Raw genomic sequence first — 20883 nt, 5'->3', positions numbered from 1 at the left:
ATCTTGGAGTTTGTTCATTTTGGCCATTTACTTCAAAATTTTAATTTGGATTATTATGTTTGATTCAATGTTTTATTTACCCTTTATGTTTCAATAGTTTCATTTGAACTTATCATTTAGTTTTTTATTTTTTTTTTTATATAAATGAAAATTTTGACACATAAAAGGCCAAACAGAAAATTGAACCAAATATGAAGGACAAAAATGAAAAATTTAAAATGTAAAAAGTCAAAATGAAAACAACTCAAACACGAAGGACTAAAATGAAAGTTTTGTAATGTAAAGCGTCAAAACAAAAATAACCCCAAATATTCAATACTTACTCATAGAGCTGATACTCTAACAAGCCTAAAACCCCAATACACGTGAGTCAATAATATCCTTAATATTTGATAAAAGGAAAATGTTAACCAATACCTGTTTATAAACTATTTTTAGAAACATTTTATCGGGAGAATGATAAATTAATAAAATTGCTGATAATTTTTTATATATATATATTATAAAAGTAGTGTCAAAACTTTCCTATTATAGTTTATTAATAATTATTCTAAGGGCATCAGTTAACATGGCCCTTGATTAAAAGAGCTACCAAACTAGGAGGTCATTTTAAGTTAAGGCTAATAAGTCCCTTATAAGAAATAAACTTTCTATCCACCCCAAAAAAGAATAGATTAAGAATTTTTTTTTTTGAAACAATTGTCAACAAATGAGATTCAAAATGACAAAATTGTAAACCCCATTAAAATTGTTACAATTTCAAGATTTCAATTATTTTCAAGATTAAATAAAGTCATAAACAATTACTCGGATTAGATGGTTTGCCAATTATACTAACTCAAATTCAACCCAACTCAAGCTTAAAAAAAATAAATTTAGAACCCAATCCAACTTATCGGCTCATGAAAAACTAAAAGTGTGTTCGTTTGGGGTGAAAATAGAGAGGATGGAAAATAGATAGAGAAAAATAGGGTGAAAAATGCTATTTTTCACTGTTCTGTTGAGGAAGGAAAATAAAAAGGATAGAAAACTCAGGAGAAAGTTTTCTCTTTGGGCCCACATTTTTTTTTTCTCTCTCAAATTGGGAGGAAAATGTGGGGAGAAAAGTGCTAGAGTAGCACTTTTACAAAAATGCCCCATTCTCACCAAATCATTCATGACCACTTATTACCCTCCCATTTATGTAATAAGGGTATAATAGTCAATTTATATAAATTACATTTTTCATCATTCTCTTTTTTCTTTCCAACCAAATAAAAGAGTTTTCTATCCTCCCACTTTTCCACCCCTCCAACCGAACACACAAGAAGAAAAACTAAACATTTTCTATCATCTCTCTTTTTCATTCTCCCAAAATTTTCTAACATTTTACTTTTTCACTTCTCTAACTAAACGGATCTTAAATGTGATGTTGAGTTAGACTGGTGTAGGTAAGTGGGCTTAATTGAGGTCAAACTTTACATTGACAACCTCAGATCACATGTGAATTTACATAATAACCCCTCCAGAAACTATGAAGAGAGATCCAGACCTGAGGGCTTTTTTGCAATTTCTCGTCCTGGACAAACTGATAAACCCTTCTTAGTAAAACCCTACATAGAAACAGACTTGTCAAAACCTCGGCCTCTCTGTGCTTTGCTTCTTTGGTTTTCTGAGATGGCTAAGCGTTTTATTCCACTGCTGAATCGCGTTTTGATCGAGAAAGTCGTCCCTCCAGCCAAAACCAATGCCGGAATCTTGCTCCCTGAGAAGGCCACCAAGGTCGGTCTAATTCCTTCAATTACAACAACACCCACTTTTTATTTTTTGAATAAAGGTTGTATCTTTATATGCTTTTTCTAATCAATGTGTTGGTTTTCTGAGAAATCTTAGGAAAATTAAGTAAACCCAAGAATGATTTTTTAGTCTCGTGTCTTATGGTTTCCGTTAATTCGAAATATATGTAAAATACTATGTCAAAGAAATGTACTACGTTGAGTTGGGTGTGAGATTCAACTGTTGCTTTTTGAAATTTTTTCTATGTTTCCATCGTTTTCCCAGCAAGTAGACAGAAGGTGATGATTTTCTGTTTCTGGGTACTGTTTATGTGGATAAAATATGGAGACATTTTCATTTTTGTATAACTAAATTGACACAATAAATGTGTTAGAATCAGTTTGTTTTTCTCTGTTTGATATATTTTTGGTTAGTGGGTACTGGTTATTCCTAGTGAATATCAAGCAGATCATTTTATCCGTTATAATGTTTTCTAGTGCCAGGGGTCATGCTTGTCCAGTTATTGTTCTTGTTAGTCTGTTGGAGAAAAAGAGGCTTTTGTATGCGGGGGAGAAAAGCTATATTGGGCTATTGGGAAAATTTTGATAGTTTTGGGTCCTCAAAAATGAAAGATATCTTAATTTAAAGTGTGTGTTTGTTTCCTTTGCTACTGATTCTTAGCAGACTGGCAGAGAAAATATCAATCTTTATTAGCATAAGCCATTTGTTTGCAATTTCTTGTTTGATGCTGTGTTCTTCTGTTTATCCTTATGTCCTTGTTCTTAATTGGTACATCAGTTTAAGACTCATTTTAGTGAGGTTTTCTTTGGTTTGATGCTTTAGATGAACTCTGGAAAAGTTGTGGCTGTGGGTTCTGGGCTTCGTGATAGAGAGGGAAACTTGATCCCCGTTAGTGTAAAAGAAGGAGACACTGTCCTTTTACCTGAATTTGGTGGAACTCAAGTGAAGCTTGGAGATAAAGAGTATGTGTTATTTTCTTCTTCCAGCCATTGTCCCTTTCTAATTATATATTTTAATAGTATGTCCTTCTGTGGTTTTTTCAATTTTTTTATACATTTGATGTGGACCAGCTCTATAGGTTTTGTGGTTTGTTTCTCTTTAGAACTTTACAAAGACTTAGTTTGTTTACCCCAAGGGGGTATCATAAGTGGTTGGAGACCACGCCTCATAAAGCCCTCCCCCTCCCATTTGGGCCAACACTTATTAAAATAAAAGGCTTCAATTTTTTCTCATTTTTTCAATTTCAAATGCATGGTTGTTCATATTATAAGATGCAATATATTGCATAATGCATTTCCAAATACTTCAATGAATGTCTTGTGAGGAAATCATTGTATGATCTTGTGGCCATGGAGCACACCATGGCCTGTTTTGTCATCTCTAGTTTGGTTTTTTGTGATTACTCATTTAGAGTTCAAGTCACACTAGTATTGCCATGTTGGGCAAAAGTAGTTAGGATAGTGTTCTCACTTCTCACTAGTCACATAAGCATCTATAGCTCAACTAGTGTTGTTGTTAGCTTTCAAGTTGGACAGCACATTTGAGGCTTTGCTCTCTCGAGTGCTGATCCCTTTACTTCTCTGGACATATATATATATATATAATACAACAACTGCTGGACTTTCCTGAGTATGTGTGTATAAATATATATATATATATATAAAGTTTCCACATGGAAAGGTTTAGTCCTTGTGTTGGCTGCACTCAACCCCTTGAAGTGATACATGATATATAGGATGTGCGCACACTTAAGCTGTTTGTGGTGGTTTAAAGATCACTTATTGTTGAAATTTCCGGATAAAAATTAATTTTCATTATTTGGTAAGCAATTAAATTTAAATTAAAAAAGAAAACACTTAACGACTTATTTCTTTTTATTGGAGAAATATTGAGAAGTATATACAAGATATAAATTATGGTATACATGAAAAGATTAAATTAGAAATGTGGTAGGGATAATCATGAATGAAATTCATAAAGAAGTTGTTGAGGTTAGGGGAGGATAGGGGATAGAATTATGTAAATATAATTTTTTTTGGAGAAGTGACAATTAACATAGTTAATGCATGTGCTCCTTAAATAGGGTTGGAAGAATGGAAAATTTTTTTTATTGGAGGAGACCTAAATGGTCATGTTGGAAAAGATAATGTCAGGTTTTGAAAGAGTTTGTGGGGACCACAGATATGGAGTAAGGATTAAGGAATGATTCAGGAGATGCCATTCTAGACTTTGCAATAGATATGACTTGATATTAAGGAACACTTAGTTTCAGTTGAGGGAATCACACTTAATTACTTTTTAAAATGGGACCAATGTTAGTCAAATAGATCTCATCCTTACTTGATAATTTGATGGTAGATGTTGTAAAGTGTAACTAATCAACATAGGTTGCTGGTATTAGATATTTGCATTAGAATGGAAAAGAAAAGATATTAGATAGAAACTCAGGAAATAAGTGGTGGAGTTTGAAAGGAGAGAAACAAGTTGGGTCTAGACGAATAGAGTGGTTAAAGAAGTTCTTGGAGAATCTAAAGGATATGGGTGACTGAATAAGGAGACTTGGTGGTGGAATGAGGATGTTCAGGCAACTGTTAGATTAAAGAGAGATATAGAAGTCTACCTATATGTATAGATAAGGCCGCTTATGAAAATTATAATGTTACGAAAAGGGAAGTAAAGAATGAAAAAGAAGAACATTTATAAACTTGTTAAGACAAGGGAAATGAAAACAAGAAACTTAAATTGTGTCAAGAGCATTAAAGATAAAGATCAAAGAGTGCTAGTAAAGGAAGTTGATATTAAAGACGTATGGAAAAGTTGTTTTGATAAAAAATTTAATGTACATGATATAAGAGATTGGAGGGAATTGAGTCCCCCAATTCGAGGCATAGGACTAATGAGGAGGATGAAAATGGAAAAAGTTGTGGTACTTGATATAATTACCATTGAAATTTGGTTGTGTGTAGAGGAGAGATTAATGCAGTTTTGAGGAAGAGTGACTTGTTTTAAGGATGTGATAGAGAGTATTACTTTGGATATGATAGATTCACACAAAAGAATGCATGTGGCCAACCTTGAGTAATCTATTGAGTATCCATAATTGGCCCCACTCTAGAACTTTACTATCTCATTAAACTCCAAATCTCTCTCTCTCTCTCTCTCTCTCTCTATATATATATATATATATATATATATTTAAAGTTTTGGAGCTCAAGCTTTGATTGTTGTTATTTTCTTTAACTGTCCTCACAAAAGGTGCTCAATTTTTAACCCCGTATATGATTCACATTTTCAACATTGGTGGAAGTGTGTGTGTATGTATATATATTTTCTTTCCTTTCACACAAATATTCAAGATGAAGATTTGAAATTTTGCACATAATTTGATTGCGTCTGCGTATGAAAAGTAGTTTATTTTTTTGCATATATATCTCTATTTCTTTCTCAATATAGTTGGGAATTTTATGTATATTGTAGTATACATGGCAGAATACTTGATTTGACAACAACGCTTGAATATATTGCTCCTCTTTTTTCAATTTCATGTTTATCTTAGCACATTACTAGGTTCTGTGAGTGTTTCTTAAGAAAGAAGGTAACTAGAAGGGTGTCATGTTGAGTCATGGAATAGTGACCCATGCACTTGGGTCTTAAACCCATGATTTACCCTCTGCTATGATTTTATAAAAGTAGATCTCATTTGGAGCTAGAGATCATTGGTTATCACCATAGTTGGTTTCCAGTTACTCTTCCATTCTGGAAATTCAAATTGTAGTTCACTTTTAGAAATTATAAACCAGTTCATCAACCTGATAACTTTGATTCTAACAATATATCTAAAATTCCCAGATTTGGATACCCAAATTGCTCTGTGTGATCCTATAAAGTTGTAATGTTATGCATTCAGATTTTTAAAGGATTTGCTGCATCCCAATGTCCCTCCCTGCCCCCTTCTCCCTCTTCTGTTCAGATTAGGTGTTTGCCCTGATGGACAATTATCCATCAGTCATGTTGCTGTTGGGTGTCCATGCATTGTAGGAACTTTGATCATATGACAGATAGATTGGATGTTGGTTTTGAGGTCATTAAAACCTAAAAGCCCATTTTGTAGAAGCTAACCTTTCAAGTTCCTTAGCTGAAGTAATCACATTATACTAGGCTAGACAGTTAAGGGTAATTGTTGATGTGATTTTGAATAACTTTTATCTTTTCATTAACATAACGTTTGAAGTATTACTGCCAATGCATTGGATATGTTTACTTTACGTGGACCAACATATGATTGCTGGAAGACTTACTGGTGTATGGAAAATAGGAAATCAAACTAATCTACTTGCACTACGTCAAAGACTTGAAACGCCACAGACAATTGCAAACTAGACTAGTTTGAAATTTATGCAAATAATAATTAAAAGGTACGTTATCTAGCCTCTCATCCTATAATTTATCACTATTTACCATCCCCACTAATGTGGTGAATAGATTGGAAAGGTTGTGGCAGAGTTTTTTGTGGGGAGTGCTGGGGGATGCATTCAAATTCCATCTTGTGGAGAGTGGAATGGTGCCTGTACCCAATAAAAAATGGGGTTTGGGGGGTAAGAAAATTGTGCACTTTTAATCAAACTCTGTTGGGTAAATAGCTATGCAGATATGGGATGGAAGGAGATCATAATCTATGGAGATGGGTTGTCAGAATGAAGTATGAGTAAGATCAGGGTCAGTAGACAATGAGGGTTGTAAGAAGTACATATGGCTGTAGCCTTTGGCGAAGCATCCTGGTGGGTTGGGAGAGATTTGTGAGCTACATTTATTATGTGGTGGGGGATGGTTGTAGAGTGAGGTTTTGTACAACATTTGGTGCAGGAGTCAACCTCTAAAAGAATTATTTCCAGATTTGTTCTCAATTTTCTGTGGCAAACAAAGATGCTTTTGTGGATGGGGTTGTACTCATTGTAGTTCCATTCATGAGTTCCAAGACTTACTTGGATTTCCTGTATGATTCTTCAGTTCTTTGTAATTTTCTAGATACTTGTGTTCATCATTGTGAACATGAAATAATCTCCCATTTCAATAAAATATCATTAATTAATCATTAAAAAAAAGATCTTGGAATATTCACTTCGAAAGAGCTTTCAAGATTTGGGAATCATAATTTGTGCAATTATTGTTTGACACTTTGTATGCTAATATATCAAGAGGAGATGAAATCTCTTCATTGGTGAGATCTATATTTGAGTGATCTCATTGCATGGGAAATAATGATAGGCATTCACTTGTTCTTTCATTTAGATTATAAATCTTTTCTCTGTATTATTCTAGAGAAGATTTTAGATTTTTGTGTATACTTGCTATGTAATAAAGAAAATTGTTGTGTGTACTTACTTCCTGTGTACATAAAATATCTTCTCTTTCTCAAAAAAAGTTTTTTATTTAAAAAAAAATAAAAATAGCATTCAACTAAATAATTGTTAGGTATACATGTGTGAGTGAAGTCTCCACATTGAATAAGAAAGACCAGAGCAAGTGGTTGATATAACATAGTTGAGTTCAAACTCATACGTGTAAGCTTTTGGATTAAGTGGTGTTCACATTTGTTATATTACCTACTCAATTGGATCTCTCTGAGGTCTAATCTCCCCAGCAATAACATTAAGGAAAAAAGGATTGAGAAGAAATTTCTTATGTTAATAGACTCATTTCTTATAACAACAGTTCTAACCCTGAACTACTTACTTTCTCTGCTGTTTAACTTTGTTTCAGATGTGATCCATTTCATAATATCCAAGTATGATGCATGATTTTTGTGATTACATTCTAATGGGATTTCTATTTGAACTCATTTCAGCTATCATCTGTATCGGGATGAAGATATATTGGGGACACTTCTTGAATAATGTACTATATGACCTGTGACTTTATGCTCCATGTTGAAATAGTTCATGATACGTCTTAGTAGATCTGAGTCATCTGGTAACCGATAGTATGTTAACTTATCCTGCTATTGAGCATTTCCATTCTGCTTTGTGCTTTTCCTTTAGATGAAAGAAACTTAAAACTTTTCTGTTATCTGAGTAAGGATATTTATGACAATAAATCATCTTCTTCTTTTTTCTTTTTTTTTTTCTGTCTTTTTTTTTTCCCACTACATTGCAACTTGGTGTTTTAATGTAATTCTACAGATCAAGCAGTATATTTCTGATACTATGAAAGCAACATGCAGCCAATGAAGTATTAGTTCATATGCATAACCCAATAATCCTCATGTGATAAAATTTGTAGTAAAGGAAGTTCAGGGAAAGAATGCACATGTACTCTACCCGTTGCTCTAGAATGTCAGCAATTACTCCATGTGCTGGTAGTCCCCAACTCAGCACTGTATAGTTACCGACCTTCCTGGTTTAAGTGTTTTTGTCCAAGAAACTTAATACAATATGTTTTGCGACATGCAACTAATTTGAGTGAAGTTCTCTTATGTCATCAAATAAAAAAGAAAACAAGTATGCATGTTTTTCTTTTTTACGGGTAAAAAGACGATTCATTGAAAACTAAAGGAATTACATCAAGATCAGGACAAAATATGCATGTTAAATCTTAGGATTGAGTCGAGGTATGTTGTTCAAATTCAAAATACAAGTGACATAGATGTTAAGGGTAAAACATGTACCAAAGTTTTAAGTTCCTAATTATATCCAAGAACAATCTGCCTGCAATAAAAGAGCAATCAGGACAATCACCTGGGTATGACTTTTTCTCATAAAGTAGAATTATTTTCAAGGTATTTTTTTGATTGCTTCATCCAAAACCCCAAGTGGCCTATTAATTTAACTAGTCGCACATACGCACATTGTGCGTGATAATTTTTTTAGAGTTATCTCATAAATATATATTTATTATTATTATTATTATTATTGTTTTACTTTTGTCTATGTAACTTATGTAAATTTCTTATATGGTAAAATTATCCAAATCATGCTATGTAATAGAATAGTAATATATTCTTTCATAATGCAATAAGATATCATTTAACAATCAAAGAGAACAAAAAAGAAAAAAACTTAAAACACAAAACTAAATTGCATCAAATCAAAGTATTCTTAAAACTACAAAAAATTAATAAAATAAAGCAGAGATGCAAGAAAAATAAAAAATCTCCCAAAAAATTGAGGGAGAGAAATAACCTTTTTTTGTGAGGAAAAATTATACATAGAAATTTAGAATAGAAAAAATAATGAAAAATTTATAATGAGAGGATAAAGGGAGAGATAAAGAGTGATATTAAGGAAAACGGTAGTGGGAAGATGAAAATTGGAAAGGAATGCGAAATGTTGAAGAAAGTGTAAATATTAAATAAAAAAAAAAGAGTACAATTTTATAAGGAAATTTTTTTATTTATTTGTATTTAATTAAACATTATATGTTTAATTTTTTTAAATTATAAAAATGAGAAAATATTAATAATTTAATGATATGATGGATATGGCTGAATTTAAATGGTCAATTGTAATAGTGCTATTGCTATTAACTTGAATTTTTTTTTGTTGCAACATGAAAAAGGATAAACTCTATCCATATAACTAAATTAAAGTTACTTTATGATGTTGAGTTAACAAAATGAATTGGTAGTTACCCAAAAACTAAACATTTTTTTTTAAAGAATAAATCTGAAGGCTGAACATGAATTGTATTGTTTTATTACTTGTCATTTGAGTGAAATTGAAGCTCGCATAAATTAATGAACCCTTATTAGACTTATCAACCATTATAGCTCTAAAGAATACCAATAGCAAAAATTTAGCATAAATCAGTACTTACCCTTTGCAAGTCAAGAGGCTACACATACAATCTAACGTACATCATTACCCAATAATGTTTCAACTCACCACACAACAAAATAATCATGTGAATGAAATTTGAAATATTTATTTGGTGTTACGGTTGATAGTATGTTGTTTTTAAGAAAAAATATGTAGTAATGGTAAATTAAACAATAATACTATTTAACTACTCAGATTTATCACGATACGAGGAGAACACGAATGCATTATGACCCCTTTGTTTCTTATGTTACAGTTGATTTTTAATTCAAATGATTTAGATAGCCTAATTAGTAGGGTATATGCTTCATAAACTTTCAAAAGATTAGAAACATTAGTTACATAGACAGACCAAATATTAGTTTTTCTCACATTACTTTTAAGGAACAATGTATAACTTATAGGAGTCGATCCCTATAAAGCAAACTATTGTACAATTTATTTTACTTTTATTTTATTTTTCATATTAATTGCTCAATAGAATCCATGGCCCATGCAAAATTCAAACGGTTGGAATTAAGAAGAATAGATTTCTAAATATATAAATAGAATAGTTTTTTGTTAGAAGTCAATCATTGCACATGAGGAGAAAAAAAAAATCAAATAAAAAGATAACATATCAAGTTTAAAAGGAATTTTATAGAACAAATGTCATGTTATACAAAAATAACATATATAGAACAACTAAATAGGTGAATTCAAAGCAATCCAAACTAAGAATTTAAAGAAAAAAACATGTAATAAAATTAAAAATTAAAGAGAGAAAAAAACATAAATAAAAAAACTAAATCGCATCAGCTCAATATAAAGTTCTAAAAAACGCAATAATTATCAACTTAAAGTGGAGATGCAAGAAAAATAAAAAATTCACCATTAAATTGAGAGAGAGAGAGAGAGAACCTTTTTTAGTGAGGGAAAAGTATGTAAAGAATGGAAATGAGAATGATAAATATATAGTAAGTGTGCGTTTGGGAAGCGCGTTTTGCGCTTCCCAAATGCACGTTTTGCATTTCAGAATTTTTTTTTGAGCCGAAAAGTTTGACTTTTCTTGTGAACAGTGCACATTGTGCACTGTTCACGGACCCACAAATTTCACTTTTTAACAACTTTTTCATTAAAAATAGGTCCCATGGTACTATTCACACATTAAAAAATTATTTTGTTATAGTGTTTTTCAGTTTTCAGTTTCAGCTACATCCAAACGAACCCTAAGAGTGTGTGAATAAGAAATGAAAAAAAAAAGGAAGATGAAAAGAAAGATGAACAGTGATATTAAGGTAGAGGGTAGTGGGGAGATGAAAGGGTAAGGCAGAGGGTAGTGGGAGGGTAGTGGAGAGCCGAAAAGCGATATAAAGGTAGAGGGTAGCGGAGAGATGAAAAGATAAGGGATAAAGAAAGAGAAAGTGTGAATATTTTAAAAAAATGAGTAAATGTTAAAAAAAAAATTATAGGAAAATTGGAAAGAAAAATGATAATGATGTAGATGTTGATGTGGCTCAACTGGAGCGTAGCAACAATAAATGCTACACTTCAGTTTTTAGATATATATAGATATAGACCAGTACTTTACATCATTACACGCAGCAAACCATCTACACTGCCTCAAGGGGAAGCTGAAATGAGTTCCAGAAGAATATAATGGCCACTCATGAGTCATGCCCACCTTTCCTCAAAGCCACTCCCGCAAAAAATGGGTGCAAACATATTCTGGATTCTTTTAGTAAAAACACTTGGATTATATTCACATTTGGGTAGCAAAGTTGGTGGTGACATAACCTCGTCATATTTCAATCACGACGCATGCGCATTATTTGTGGTTCCAAATTCAATTTCCAAAAGATCAGGACCACTTTAGGCACGAAGATGATGAATTTAGAACTACATTGTGGGTGTCCTTGCACGGAAATGGGAGCTAAAGAAGTGGCTCGTCGGTGAGAGGATGAGTCATGTTGAACCTCATGCTTTAGTTACATTAGTATACCCGAATTTTGCTTTCACACCAAAATTTAAGTAAGAACACGAAAACTGAATAAAAGAAACAATAAATATAATTTAACACTATAACATTGAAAAATTCCAAGAAATTTTTTATTAACCATAAATTTGTGATGTGTTTCCATTGGAATTAAAACAAAACTTAAATTCTAGGTGACTTGAAAACCGTTATTTCTTATTGACTTGGTTAATCCAAATTATTGAATTACAAAAACAAGGCTAAATTAAAATAAAATTTTCTTTGTGTTTCCTATTAAAAATTTTTGTATTGTAGATTGTGATATGAAAGAAAGTAGGTTTGTGTTTTAGGACTTGTCCCATATTGAAAATTTATAAAGCTTTTTGCGGGTATATAAAGTAACGCACTAAGAAATAAAATAATTGAGAGAACTTATGGACATATGACTCTAGAATATTCTAAAAATGAACTCTTTTGTGCCCATTATTTTATTTTTGGATCATTTTGCAATTTCTTAGGGACTTATCTATAAATTAATGACCTAAATCACAGTCAAATACACAAATTTTGTAGGAATTTCTTTTAAAAGGAAACTTTAGATTTGCGTGTGGGGGCAATTATTACTTTAAAGAAAGTGTATCAAAGTCTCATTATTTTTCTGATCATTTTTCAATTTCTTAAACACTACCGGCATCGTATATACTTCCTTCCCACGGTCTCTCAAACTCACACAAGCACTACTAGAATGATACATCTAGTCTGTATCAAAAAAGAAAGAAAGAATGATACATCTAGTCCATTGCTGGTTGTCAAACTATCAATTCCTCTGCCTCTGCTTTCAATGATAGTATATAAAAATAAAAGTAATTTAGATAGTTTATCATCCATGATTTCATCAAATACGTAAGTCTGTCAGATTAGAAATAATGATGAATTATGCATCTTTATAGTGGAGACCAAGATTCAGTTGTCCCACTTACTGGGACACGAACACTCGTAAATGGACTTGCCAAGGAGTTGGGACTGAATACATCTGTGCCTTACAGAACGTGGTTTGGCGGAACACAGGTTAGTTTTATGAGAATAAGTTGAATAACAAACATAAATGTTACAATGCAACCTTTACTTAGTCTTTCACACTTCCGGCATCGAATATACTTCCTTCCCACGGTCTCTCAAACTCACACAAGCACTACTAGAATGATACATCTAGTCTGCATCAAAAAAAAGAAAAAGAATGATACATCTAGTCCATTGCTGGTTGTCAAACTATCAATTCCTCTGCCTCTGCTGTCAATGATAGCCTAATTGGCAGTATAGATTTTTGCTATATAACATATCATGGCAGGACACACTCGGTTTTTACCATTAAATCAGCAATGGAAACCATTGAATTATACTTCTGCAGTACATTTTGTTGCACTGAGAAGACGAAAAAAATTCAAAACGAAACAATATGGTTGCTTAAATCTTGTACATGTTTTTATGAACTTGCTCAATGCTCAGTCAATAAGGGTGATTCTGGCATTGTCTTTCCTGCCAAAAATGAACTAAATAGCACAAGTGATCTCTTTGGCTGTGTAAATGGAGCTTCATGAGCTGCTCCTCTAATGGTTGCGAAAGATAAGATATTGCCATATACTTGTGTCCAACCAGCAACCTGTAAGTCAGAAATGTGAAAGACTAAGTAAAGGTTGCATTTTAACATTTATGCTTGTTATTCAACTTATTCTCATAAAACTAACCTGTGTTCCGCCAAACCACGTTCTGTAAGGCACAGTTGTATTCAGTCCCAACTCCTTGGCAAGTCCATTTACGAGTGTTCGTGTCCCAGTAAGTGGGACAACTGAATCTTGGTCTCCACTATAAAGATGCATAATTCATCATTATTTCTAATCTGACAGACTTACGTATTTGATGAAATCATGGATGATAAACTATCGAAATTACTTTTATTTTTATATACCTGTATACTAAGACCCGGATGCCTGATTTGGCAAGCTCACCCAGAACATGGATTGTAGGTATTTCAAGATTTTGCATTTCATATTTGACGACGCTGTTATAAAAATAGAACACAACCATAAAATAACTTTTAAGGAAGAACTTATCAGGTAAAATAATGAATAACTTTGGAAGTGTACTTACTAACATCAATGATGGTCAGAAGAGAAAAACAATGCATACTATTAACAAAAACCTTATGTTGGTCACGTGGTACTTACAAACACATTTGAAACATTGAAAATGATTTCAAACTTAGAAAACTTGGAATCTCTAGTTCCATCACAATAATATTATAATTAAGACGTTGTTGAGGAGTTGGAATTAATTGAAACAATTTTAATATTTAGAGTTCCTTGTCATGTTACTCTTCTGATGGAATCTTTTCATTTTTAAATTGGCCAGGAAAATTTTAATCCTAATTGATTTTATTACAAACATCAAGAAGTGTAAGATTATTACTCGCTGCAAATAGTCCAATTGGAGACTCCAACAAGTCGAGCATGGAAAGCCTGCTGTACGTCTTTCCGGTTCAAGTACTTATTTGTTTCATCTTCCACACAAACATCTATTTTCTCCGTATCTTGCTATAAGTTAGATCAAATTAGCCCAGAGGAAAACATAAATAAGTACAAGAGACAGGGGAAACAGAGTTTCCATGCATGTATAAGGCATGGAAAGAAGAAAATTTGAATGAGAAAAAGCTGAGCCTCACCAGTTGATTCAACACCTGGGCTTGTGAAAGAACTGATGGTAAACAGACATCAAGAGTGACATCATACGTGTCGACAAAGTCACTAACTTCTCTTGAAACTTGTCTTATTACTCCAGAGCAAACAGGAGTGAGAGTGCCACTTGCTGACTGTCTTCTGATTTGGGAGAAATTACAGATGGAAGTGAAAATTTCATAAGTTGAATCGGATATCAATCCGTGAGACCAAAAGAACTCAGCCCTGGAGTTGAAATCAATATTGAACTCCAGTAGAGGATTCCCTATCTGCATGCAGGCAAGAAAGTTTGAGTACATTGCCTTAAAAGTACTGCATTTAACTTCATTTTTCTTTCTAAATTGCGATCTTTTACTTACAGCTATGCCCTTGAGATTGAACTTCACATTTTGTTTAATAATGAGCTGTGCGAGTTGTGGAACATAATGTCCTAGCAAGAAGCAGAATTTTCAGCATTCTCTCCTCTCTAAATTTTTGTGTGGTTTCATTAAGAGCAAGTTATATTTATCTACTTAGAAGATACCTGCATAACTCTCCCCTGTGATGAACAAATCTCTACCTTTGTATTCTGGGAATTTTGTGAACCATCTCTGAAGGAACTCGAGATTATCTTGTGCTGTTGATGAACAAATTCGGAATCTATATTAGATAAAATGCTTCTACCATGGACAACATCTTTTCTATGGGAACAAATCTCCAGATTTTCTTTCTTAATGAAATGATGCTACGTAGTTTTAATGTCAGTCTGAAGTATAAATGTAAGCCCATTTATGCTACACCTGAAGTTAGCTAATGGAATTTATTAATTCAGTTCAATAATGATATTTGCAAAGTAATATCTTTTTCTTTGGTACTCCTAGGCTTGATGGTAGAAGTTTTGAAGTCAAAACCTGTGAGTTCATCGTTCACGGAGTTGTAGAAAGATTTATTAGCAGAGAAGGAGAATCCAACTCCTGCTGGGGATTCCAGGTATAACATATTTGCCTCTGTAACAAAAGAGAAGCTTAGAAGTAAATCCAACTGTTTACTTGAGTAAAATATTTGCTCCTGTTGCAAAGTGAAATTTAGAAAATAGACCTTCCTTTTTCACTTGAATAATAATTTTATGAACACACATGCACATTCCACTTCCAAAAAGTTGAAGATAAAGTTTTAATGGGTATACCTTTATTCCAGCTATAATCATTTCTGACCAGAATGTCTCCACTTGGTCTAAAGGGTCCATGCTCACAAAATGCTCCGGCACCAATTGATGAACAACCAGGACCTTCAAAATTCATTCAAGGATTTCAAAATTTTTTTTCCTTTTCAATTCGTACAAGTCGGTAAGGATTTGAAGCTGAGTTTAACAAATAGATTAATGTGAATTTACCTCCATTTAACCAAAGTACTAAAGGTTTTGAAGCTGGTTCTCTTTCTGCTTCAGCAAAATAGTAAAAAAGAGCTCTGTGTTGTCTTTCATTAATGGTTATGTATCCCCCATATTGCTGGAAATTAACCTTTGGCTGCCCTGGCAAGCTGACTATCTTATCATCTCCCGAAGTGGACTCAAGAGTTAGGCATACTTGCACAAGAGTTGCATAGATTGTTCCGATGATAATCCATGATTTATGTTGCATAATGACAAATGGATAGAGAGAGAGAGAGAGAGAGAGAGAGAGAGAGGATGCAACTTGATTGCGTTTCTTGGGTTGGCAAATGTTTAGCTACTTTTAACCTGCTCATTATTTTCTTTTATTTCAGTTTTTTTATAGATAGCTGGCTATATCAAAATACATAATTCAAATCCATTTCAAGTATACGTTGCCTAGGTTATTGCAACTTCCTTGTTTTACTTGATTAATTAATTGTTTATTTTAATAATAATTGATATACTTTTCTTTGCTCTTGTTTGCTTCCTCCTTGTTGCACCAGTTGTTACCTGGCATTTTCTAAGTATTAATATGGCAATAGTAATATGCAATGCTTTATTTGTTGGCAAATACTTGAAATGGGCACATTGTGTACAGACACATAGGTGTGCAACAACTATGTCTTTTACTCAGTCTTTCAGTTGTTTGCGACCCCCCACCTCTCCCTTTTTTGGAAACTATGCAAATAAGTTTAGAAACACAACAATTTTCACAATTGCTGCAGTGACATGTTGTAATTGGTACTAACAAAAGTAATATAAATATAGACCCATGTAAAAGTGATGTTTTTCTTGTAACAATTTGCCACGCCAATAGTGATAAAAAAAAAATTGTCAAAATATTTTTATCCCTAGCATTACCGAAACTATGCAAGACTGCCCTTCGAAAGCACCTTTTTTTTTTTTTTTTTTCCTTAATCCTAAAAAAAATGTTATTGTTCTTAATCTTCATCACCATGATTTTGGAAGATTTAAAAAAACCAGAAAAATCCACACAGAGATATTGATTACGTGATAAACAATCAAAGAATGTAATGCTTTATCTTATTTTGATGTGATTCGGGTATTTAGAAAGAGACAAATTTAAATTCAAAAAGTTCTCCTAAAGTGTATTGGGAGCCATCATGATCCTCGTTGGATTCCCATATCGGCTAGCACCACCTTTTTTGTTTTTTAACCAAAATTTCTTATTTTGGAACTCAAATAGTCCTTTCTGAACTTTATTTTAAACCAAATGAATAATTAAACTTTACATGGAAACTTATAATTCAGATTTCTTGCAAAGTCCTTATTCCCTAATTCAAACCAAATGCAACTGTTCTACCTACTTTTGGAAAAACAGAGAGAGAGAGAGAGAGAGAGAGAGAGAGAGATGCTCCCAAGTGGTTCAATTTCATTTGAAAAGCCTGCCTACATTATTTTCTGTTCACATACATTTGGTAGAAGAAGATTAAAGAAAAAGACCCTTAAAATATCGACCTCTGCATTCTCATGTATCACATGATGTGGTGCTATTCAATTGATGTAAAGTGGTGACTTTATCCGGCCAGATTTGGAGTCTTGTTCCCAATCATACCCTACCAACAATGTCTTCATTATAGAGTTTTGGCATGTTGCACTAATGGATTCTGGACAGGACAATACCCACAAAATTTTAGTGGCCCATTCAGCGTGTAGCTAATCAGAAGAATCAGGCCTTGAAAATGACATGATTGGTGAGTGGTAGGATGTGATTGTTGGTAGATCTAGTCCCTTGATTGAAGATTTGTGGAAGACCTCCTACATCTAATTTTACAATTTGTTGACTCGTGCAGTTGTGAGTACTTCACGAAAATAGGTGAACTCACATGGCAAAAGGTCTCCACCACTCAGAGTGTGTTTAGCACCAGCTTTTAGCATTAGCTTTTATGTACTGTTTTCTAAAATCTTACTTTTCCCTCACTTTCTCATTTTTTCAAAATATTTTTAGGGTACAAGTATATTTTAGTGCATTTTCAGCAAAAAACTAGATAAAATTTTTTTCAAAAGACGCTCACTTGCACAAATTAAATGTGCAATTGTATGGGTCTTTCGAATTATTCATTTTTCTCAATAGAGTTTTGGACATTTCTGCATACTGGTATGCCAGACTGTGAGTGCATGTCTCTGTTTGAGTAGCGAAGTCTAAGAAAGTTGCACATACTTACTGAATGACATATTTGATTACTCACTCATTAAGGATCAGTGGATCAGTCTAGTCACATTACAAGCATCTAAGTCACATCATTTTCAATTGAAGAGGATTAAGGTGTGTAGAGGTGAAATATATGAATATCTATGGGAAGAGTACTTTTTGTTGGCCGAAAGCCAAAAGCCAATAAATAAAAATAAAAAATTATATTCATATCCTTGTGCTTTTGTTTTGGAAATTTGACTGTCTTATAAACATCTTATATAGCATTCACATTATTAGTGTTAAAATAGGCCCCCCTCCCCAAAAAAAATTATTTTTTGCACCACAAATAGCAAAATGCATGCTAATTTGGAGCAACTAAATCTAAAAATATTTAACTAGCTACAGTGAATTACTACTTGCTTTTATTGATTTTTTATTCTCTCTCTCATCTTAGCCTTTCACTCTCACTTTTGTGAGTGGATATTTTGTCGGTATTTATATTAAAATAATTGGGTGATATGCTAAAGTAAAAGATGAGATGTAGGGCGTACTATCAAATGTGGTATTAAAATAGGTAAAATAAGTTTTTGAGATACTAAAAGCTAAATTTTTTAACACCACAAATGTGAATGCTCAATTTGCCAACATCCCTGAAGGAAGTTGTTGAGTGGAAAATGTTAAAATTACTACTAAGGTACCATAAAAAGCTTCCAAATCAATGTAGCAATAAATATGATTTGTGTCACATTAACAATGTTATAAATAAATTGCTTAATTGCTTTTTTGTGTTGTATTAAAAATAAATACAATAGTTTGTACAACTATGTACTAAATTTGTATCCCTAACTTCCCTCAACGTAATAAAAGTACTAGTTATACATATATCACGGGTTGCAGTTAGTTTAACGGGTAAAATCTATTATCGTCAAATAAAAAATCTGAGGTCTGAATCTTGTTTATATAAAAAATCAATTGGTAGTTTGGCTTGATGTTAAAGAGTAATTATCATGTAGAGGACGTCATAAATTCAAAGTCTATCTTATATCTATGCTCTAGCCTGAAAACTCAAATCTATTTATAACTAAATCTCCTTGTAATTACTTATATAACCCAAATTGACCTAGTACACACTCGATGTGGAACTTGTCAGGTGCCCATACAACCTACATTTATATCCAATCCAATATTAATCCAAACAATGTAGGATAAAAAAAAAATCCATATCTATTTATTTGAGCTAAGTGTAACTAGTTACAGACCCATGCAATGCGTAAGAATATATAAATATTAATCCAATCAATGTAGATAATTAAAAAAAAATTCATATTTATTTATTTGAGCTAAGTGTAACTAGTTACAAACCCATGTGATGTGTGAGAATATATAAATATTCTGTAATGTGGTGTAATATATAAAAAGTAACAACTACTTCCATTATTATCTATTTTTTCAAAAAGATTTTTACAAGTAGTTTTTTAATCTTTTTATCTCTACAAAAATATCATACTATTTTTTTTATTTTTTGATTAATTTTTTTTAAAGCTGAACTATATTCTTCTAACTTTTGCTAGTTTATTATATTTGCCTAATATACAACTAAACTTTATAAGTTTCAAATTTATTATTTAAATTTCTCATCAGTTAATAAATAAGGCGATTATCATAATAATAAAAATCTCATCACAAAATTACAATGTTATTTGAATCAAAATTAAAATGAAATCAAAGGAATAAAAGATAAACTTTGTAGAATGCAGAAATTTAATAAGGTAACAGTGGCACGTGTCATATTTGATGCCAAGGAGGCCAAGACAATTCTGAGAAGACCATACTCTTGGATGGCAAGGCTAGGGAGGCAAGCCTTGGCCATGTTGATGGCACATTACTAGAGGAGGTCACACTGTAGAGGAAGGGTTTGAGAAAGGAGGTCAGTCCTGGTGTGTCTAAAGGAATGGTAGCTGCCACTATATTTATTACATCCCACCAAACTCTCTGGCCGCATTTATGTGGAGAAGACCCCTGAACAGTATTGTCTTGATTGCCGCAACTCACAGAAGATTTGGGGAAGTGTCTGATGGGCTAAGTACTCGACTAGTGGCCTACACAACTAACAAATGGAGGGCCAACCTAGATTGGTACCCAAGTTTAGTGGGCTCGGGTACCATAGTATACAGTACTCGAGTCCACTAAACTCGAGTACTAAGTGGTATTTTTTTAATCTGAGATGCCATGCTGGCATGCCACAGTGGAACTATAAAATCTAGTACTCGAGTTTCGCGAGCTTGAGTACTGGAAAAAGTGGTATATCCCCAATTATTTCCAAAACAGTGTTTTTTGCCTAAAAATTTTGTGAAAATGTGGTATTGGGCGGATTTGGCCCACGTTACATGTATAAAAGAATCACATCATTTTCAATAAAGAGGCAAAAGTTTAACAGTGTCGAGGTGAAATAAGTGAAAATCTTTGGGATAAAAGAAACTAAGGGTCCGTTTGGATAAAGCTTATTGCTGAAAACTGAAAACTGAAAACACTGTAGCAAAATAATTTTTAAATGTGTGAATAGTGCTGTGAGACCCATTTTTAATATTTTTTTCTGAATAAAGTGCTTTGTGGGTCTCATAAACAGTGCGTGAACAGTGAAATTGGTCTCCCGCATAGTGAAATAACGTGCATGAATAGTACCAGTTACTGTTCATGCGCGTTGAAAAAAAAAAAAAAAAAAGCTACAAAACGCAAAACTCAAAACGTGGCCACAAATAAGCTGAATCCAAACTCAGCTTAAGATTATAGTAAGGTCTTAATTGGACTCCACCTAAGATGTTGAAAGTATTATGAAATTCCGAATTCCCGCTATTTTTTGTAATAGTTCGAAGGCTAAATTAGTAATTGAATGAAGTCAACCTTGTTTGTTTCATTCACTTTGCAATTTATGAATTTTAAATTTTAATGACATTTTTTTTCTTGTTGCTTGGTGCTCTCAGACTTTCCGGAAAGCATCTGTTTTGAAGATTAAATATTTGTTGTTCTGGAGATATGGCTTT

The 20883-nt window shown here is 32.7% G+C and overlaps 2 protein-coding genes across 2 annotated transcripts; one reads left to right on the top strand and one right to left on the bottom strand.

The window, feature by feature from the left end:
- The first annotated feature begins 1550 nt into the window (after window positions 1-1550).
- LOC142610604 (10 kDa chaperonin-like) lies at window positions 1551-7891 on the top strand. Its single transcript, XM_075782455.1, has 3 exons — window positions 1551-1761; window positions 2599-2738; window positions 7622-7891. The coding sequence occupies exons 1-3, from the start codon at window positions 1657-1659 to the stop codon at window positions 7668-7670; spliced, it is 294 nt and encodes a 97-aa protein (XP_075638570.1). The 5' UTR covers window positions 1551-1656; the 3' UTR covers window positions 7671-7891.
- Window positions 7892-12802: 4911 nt separating this feature from the next.
- On the bottom strand, window positions 12803-16012 carry LOC142610933 (serine carboxypeptidase-like 45). Its single transcript, XM_075782924.1, has 10 exons — window positions 15649-16012; window positions 15442-15543; window positions 15167-15262; window positions 14800-14892; window positions 14636-14706; window positions 14264-14545; window positions 14011-14135; window positions 13511-13603; window positions 13290-13407; window positions 12803-13204 (listed from the first exon to the last, which is right to left on the bottom strand). Exons 1-10 carry the CDS (start codon window positions 15893-15895, stop codon window positions 13040-13042), a joined length of 1392 nt encoding a protein of 463 aa, XP_075639039.1. The 5' UTR covers window positions 15896-16012; the 3' UTR covers window positions 12803-13039.
- Window positions 16013-20883: the final 4871 nt, after the last annotated feature.

This window comes from Castanea sativa, chromosome 9 (genome assembly GCF_040712315.1).
Source record: "Castanea sativa cultivar Marrone di Chiusa Pesio chromosome 9, ASM4071231v1".
Classification (NCBI taxonomy): Eukaryota; Viridiplantae; Streptophyta; class Magnoliopsida; order Fagales; family Fagaceae; genus Castanea; species Castanea sativa.
The sequence above is the reverse complement of the archived record's forward strand: the minus strand, read 5'-3'. Positions and strand labels throughout refer to the sequence as shown.

What these genes read in the sequence shown, in the direction of transcription:
- LOC142610604 (XM_075782455.1), top strand. Translation starts at nt 1,657, where the DNA reads ATGGCTAAGCGTTTTATTCCACTGCTGAATCGCGTTTTGATCGAGAAA. An exon ending in TCCCTGAGAAGGCCACCAAG is followed by an intron (nt 1,762 to 2,598) that starts GTCGGTCTAATT and finishes TTGATGCTTTAG; the next exon opens with ATGAACTCTGGAAAAGTTGT. An exon ending in GTGAAGCTTGGAGATAAAGA is followed by an intron (nt 2,739 to 7,621) that starts GTATGTGTTATT and finishes AACTCATTTCAG; the next exon opens with CTATCATCTGTATCGGGATG.
- LOC142610933 (XM_075782924.1), bottom strand. Translation starts at nt 15,895, where the DNA reads ATGCAACATAAATCATGGATTATCATCGGAACAATCTATGCAACTCTT. An exon ending in AGTACTTTGGTTAAATGGAG is followed by an intron (nt 15,544 to 15,648) that starts GTAAATTCACAT and finishes TGAATTTTGAAG; the next exon opens with GTCCTGGTTGTTCATCAATT. An exon ending in CACAGGGGAGAGTTATGCAG is followed by an intron (nt 14,707 to 14,799) that starts GTATCTTCTAAG and finishes GCTTCTTGCTAG; the next exon opens with GACATTATGTTCCACAACTC.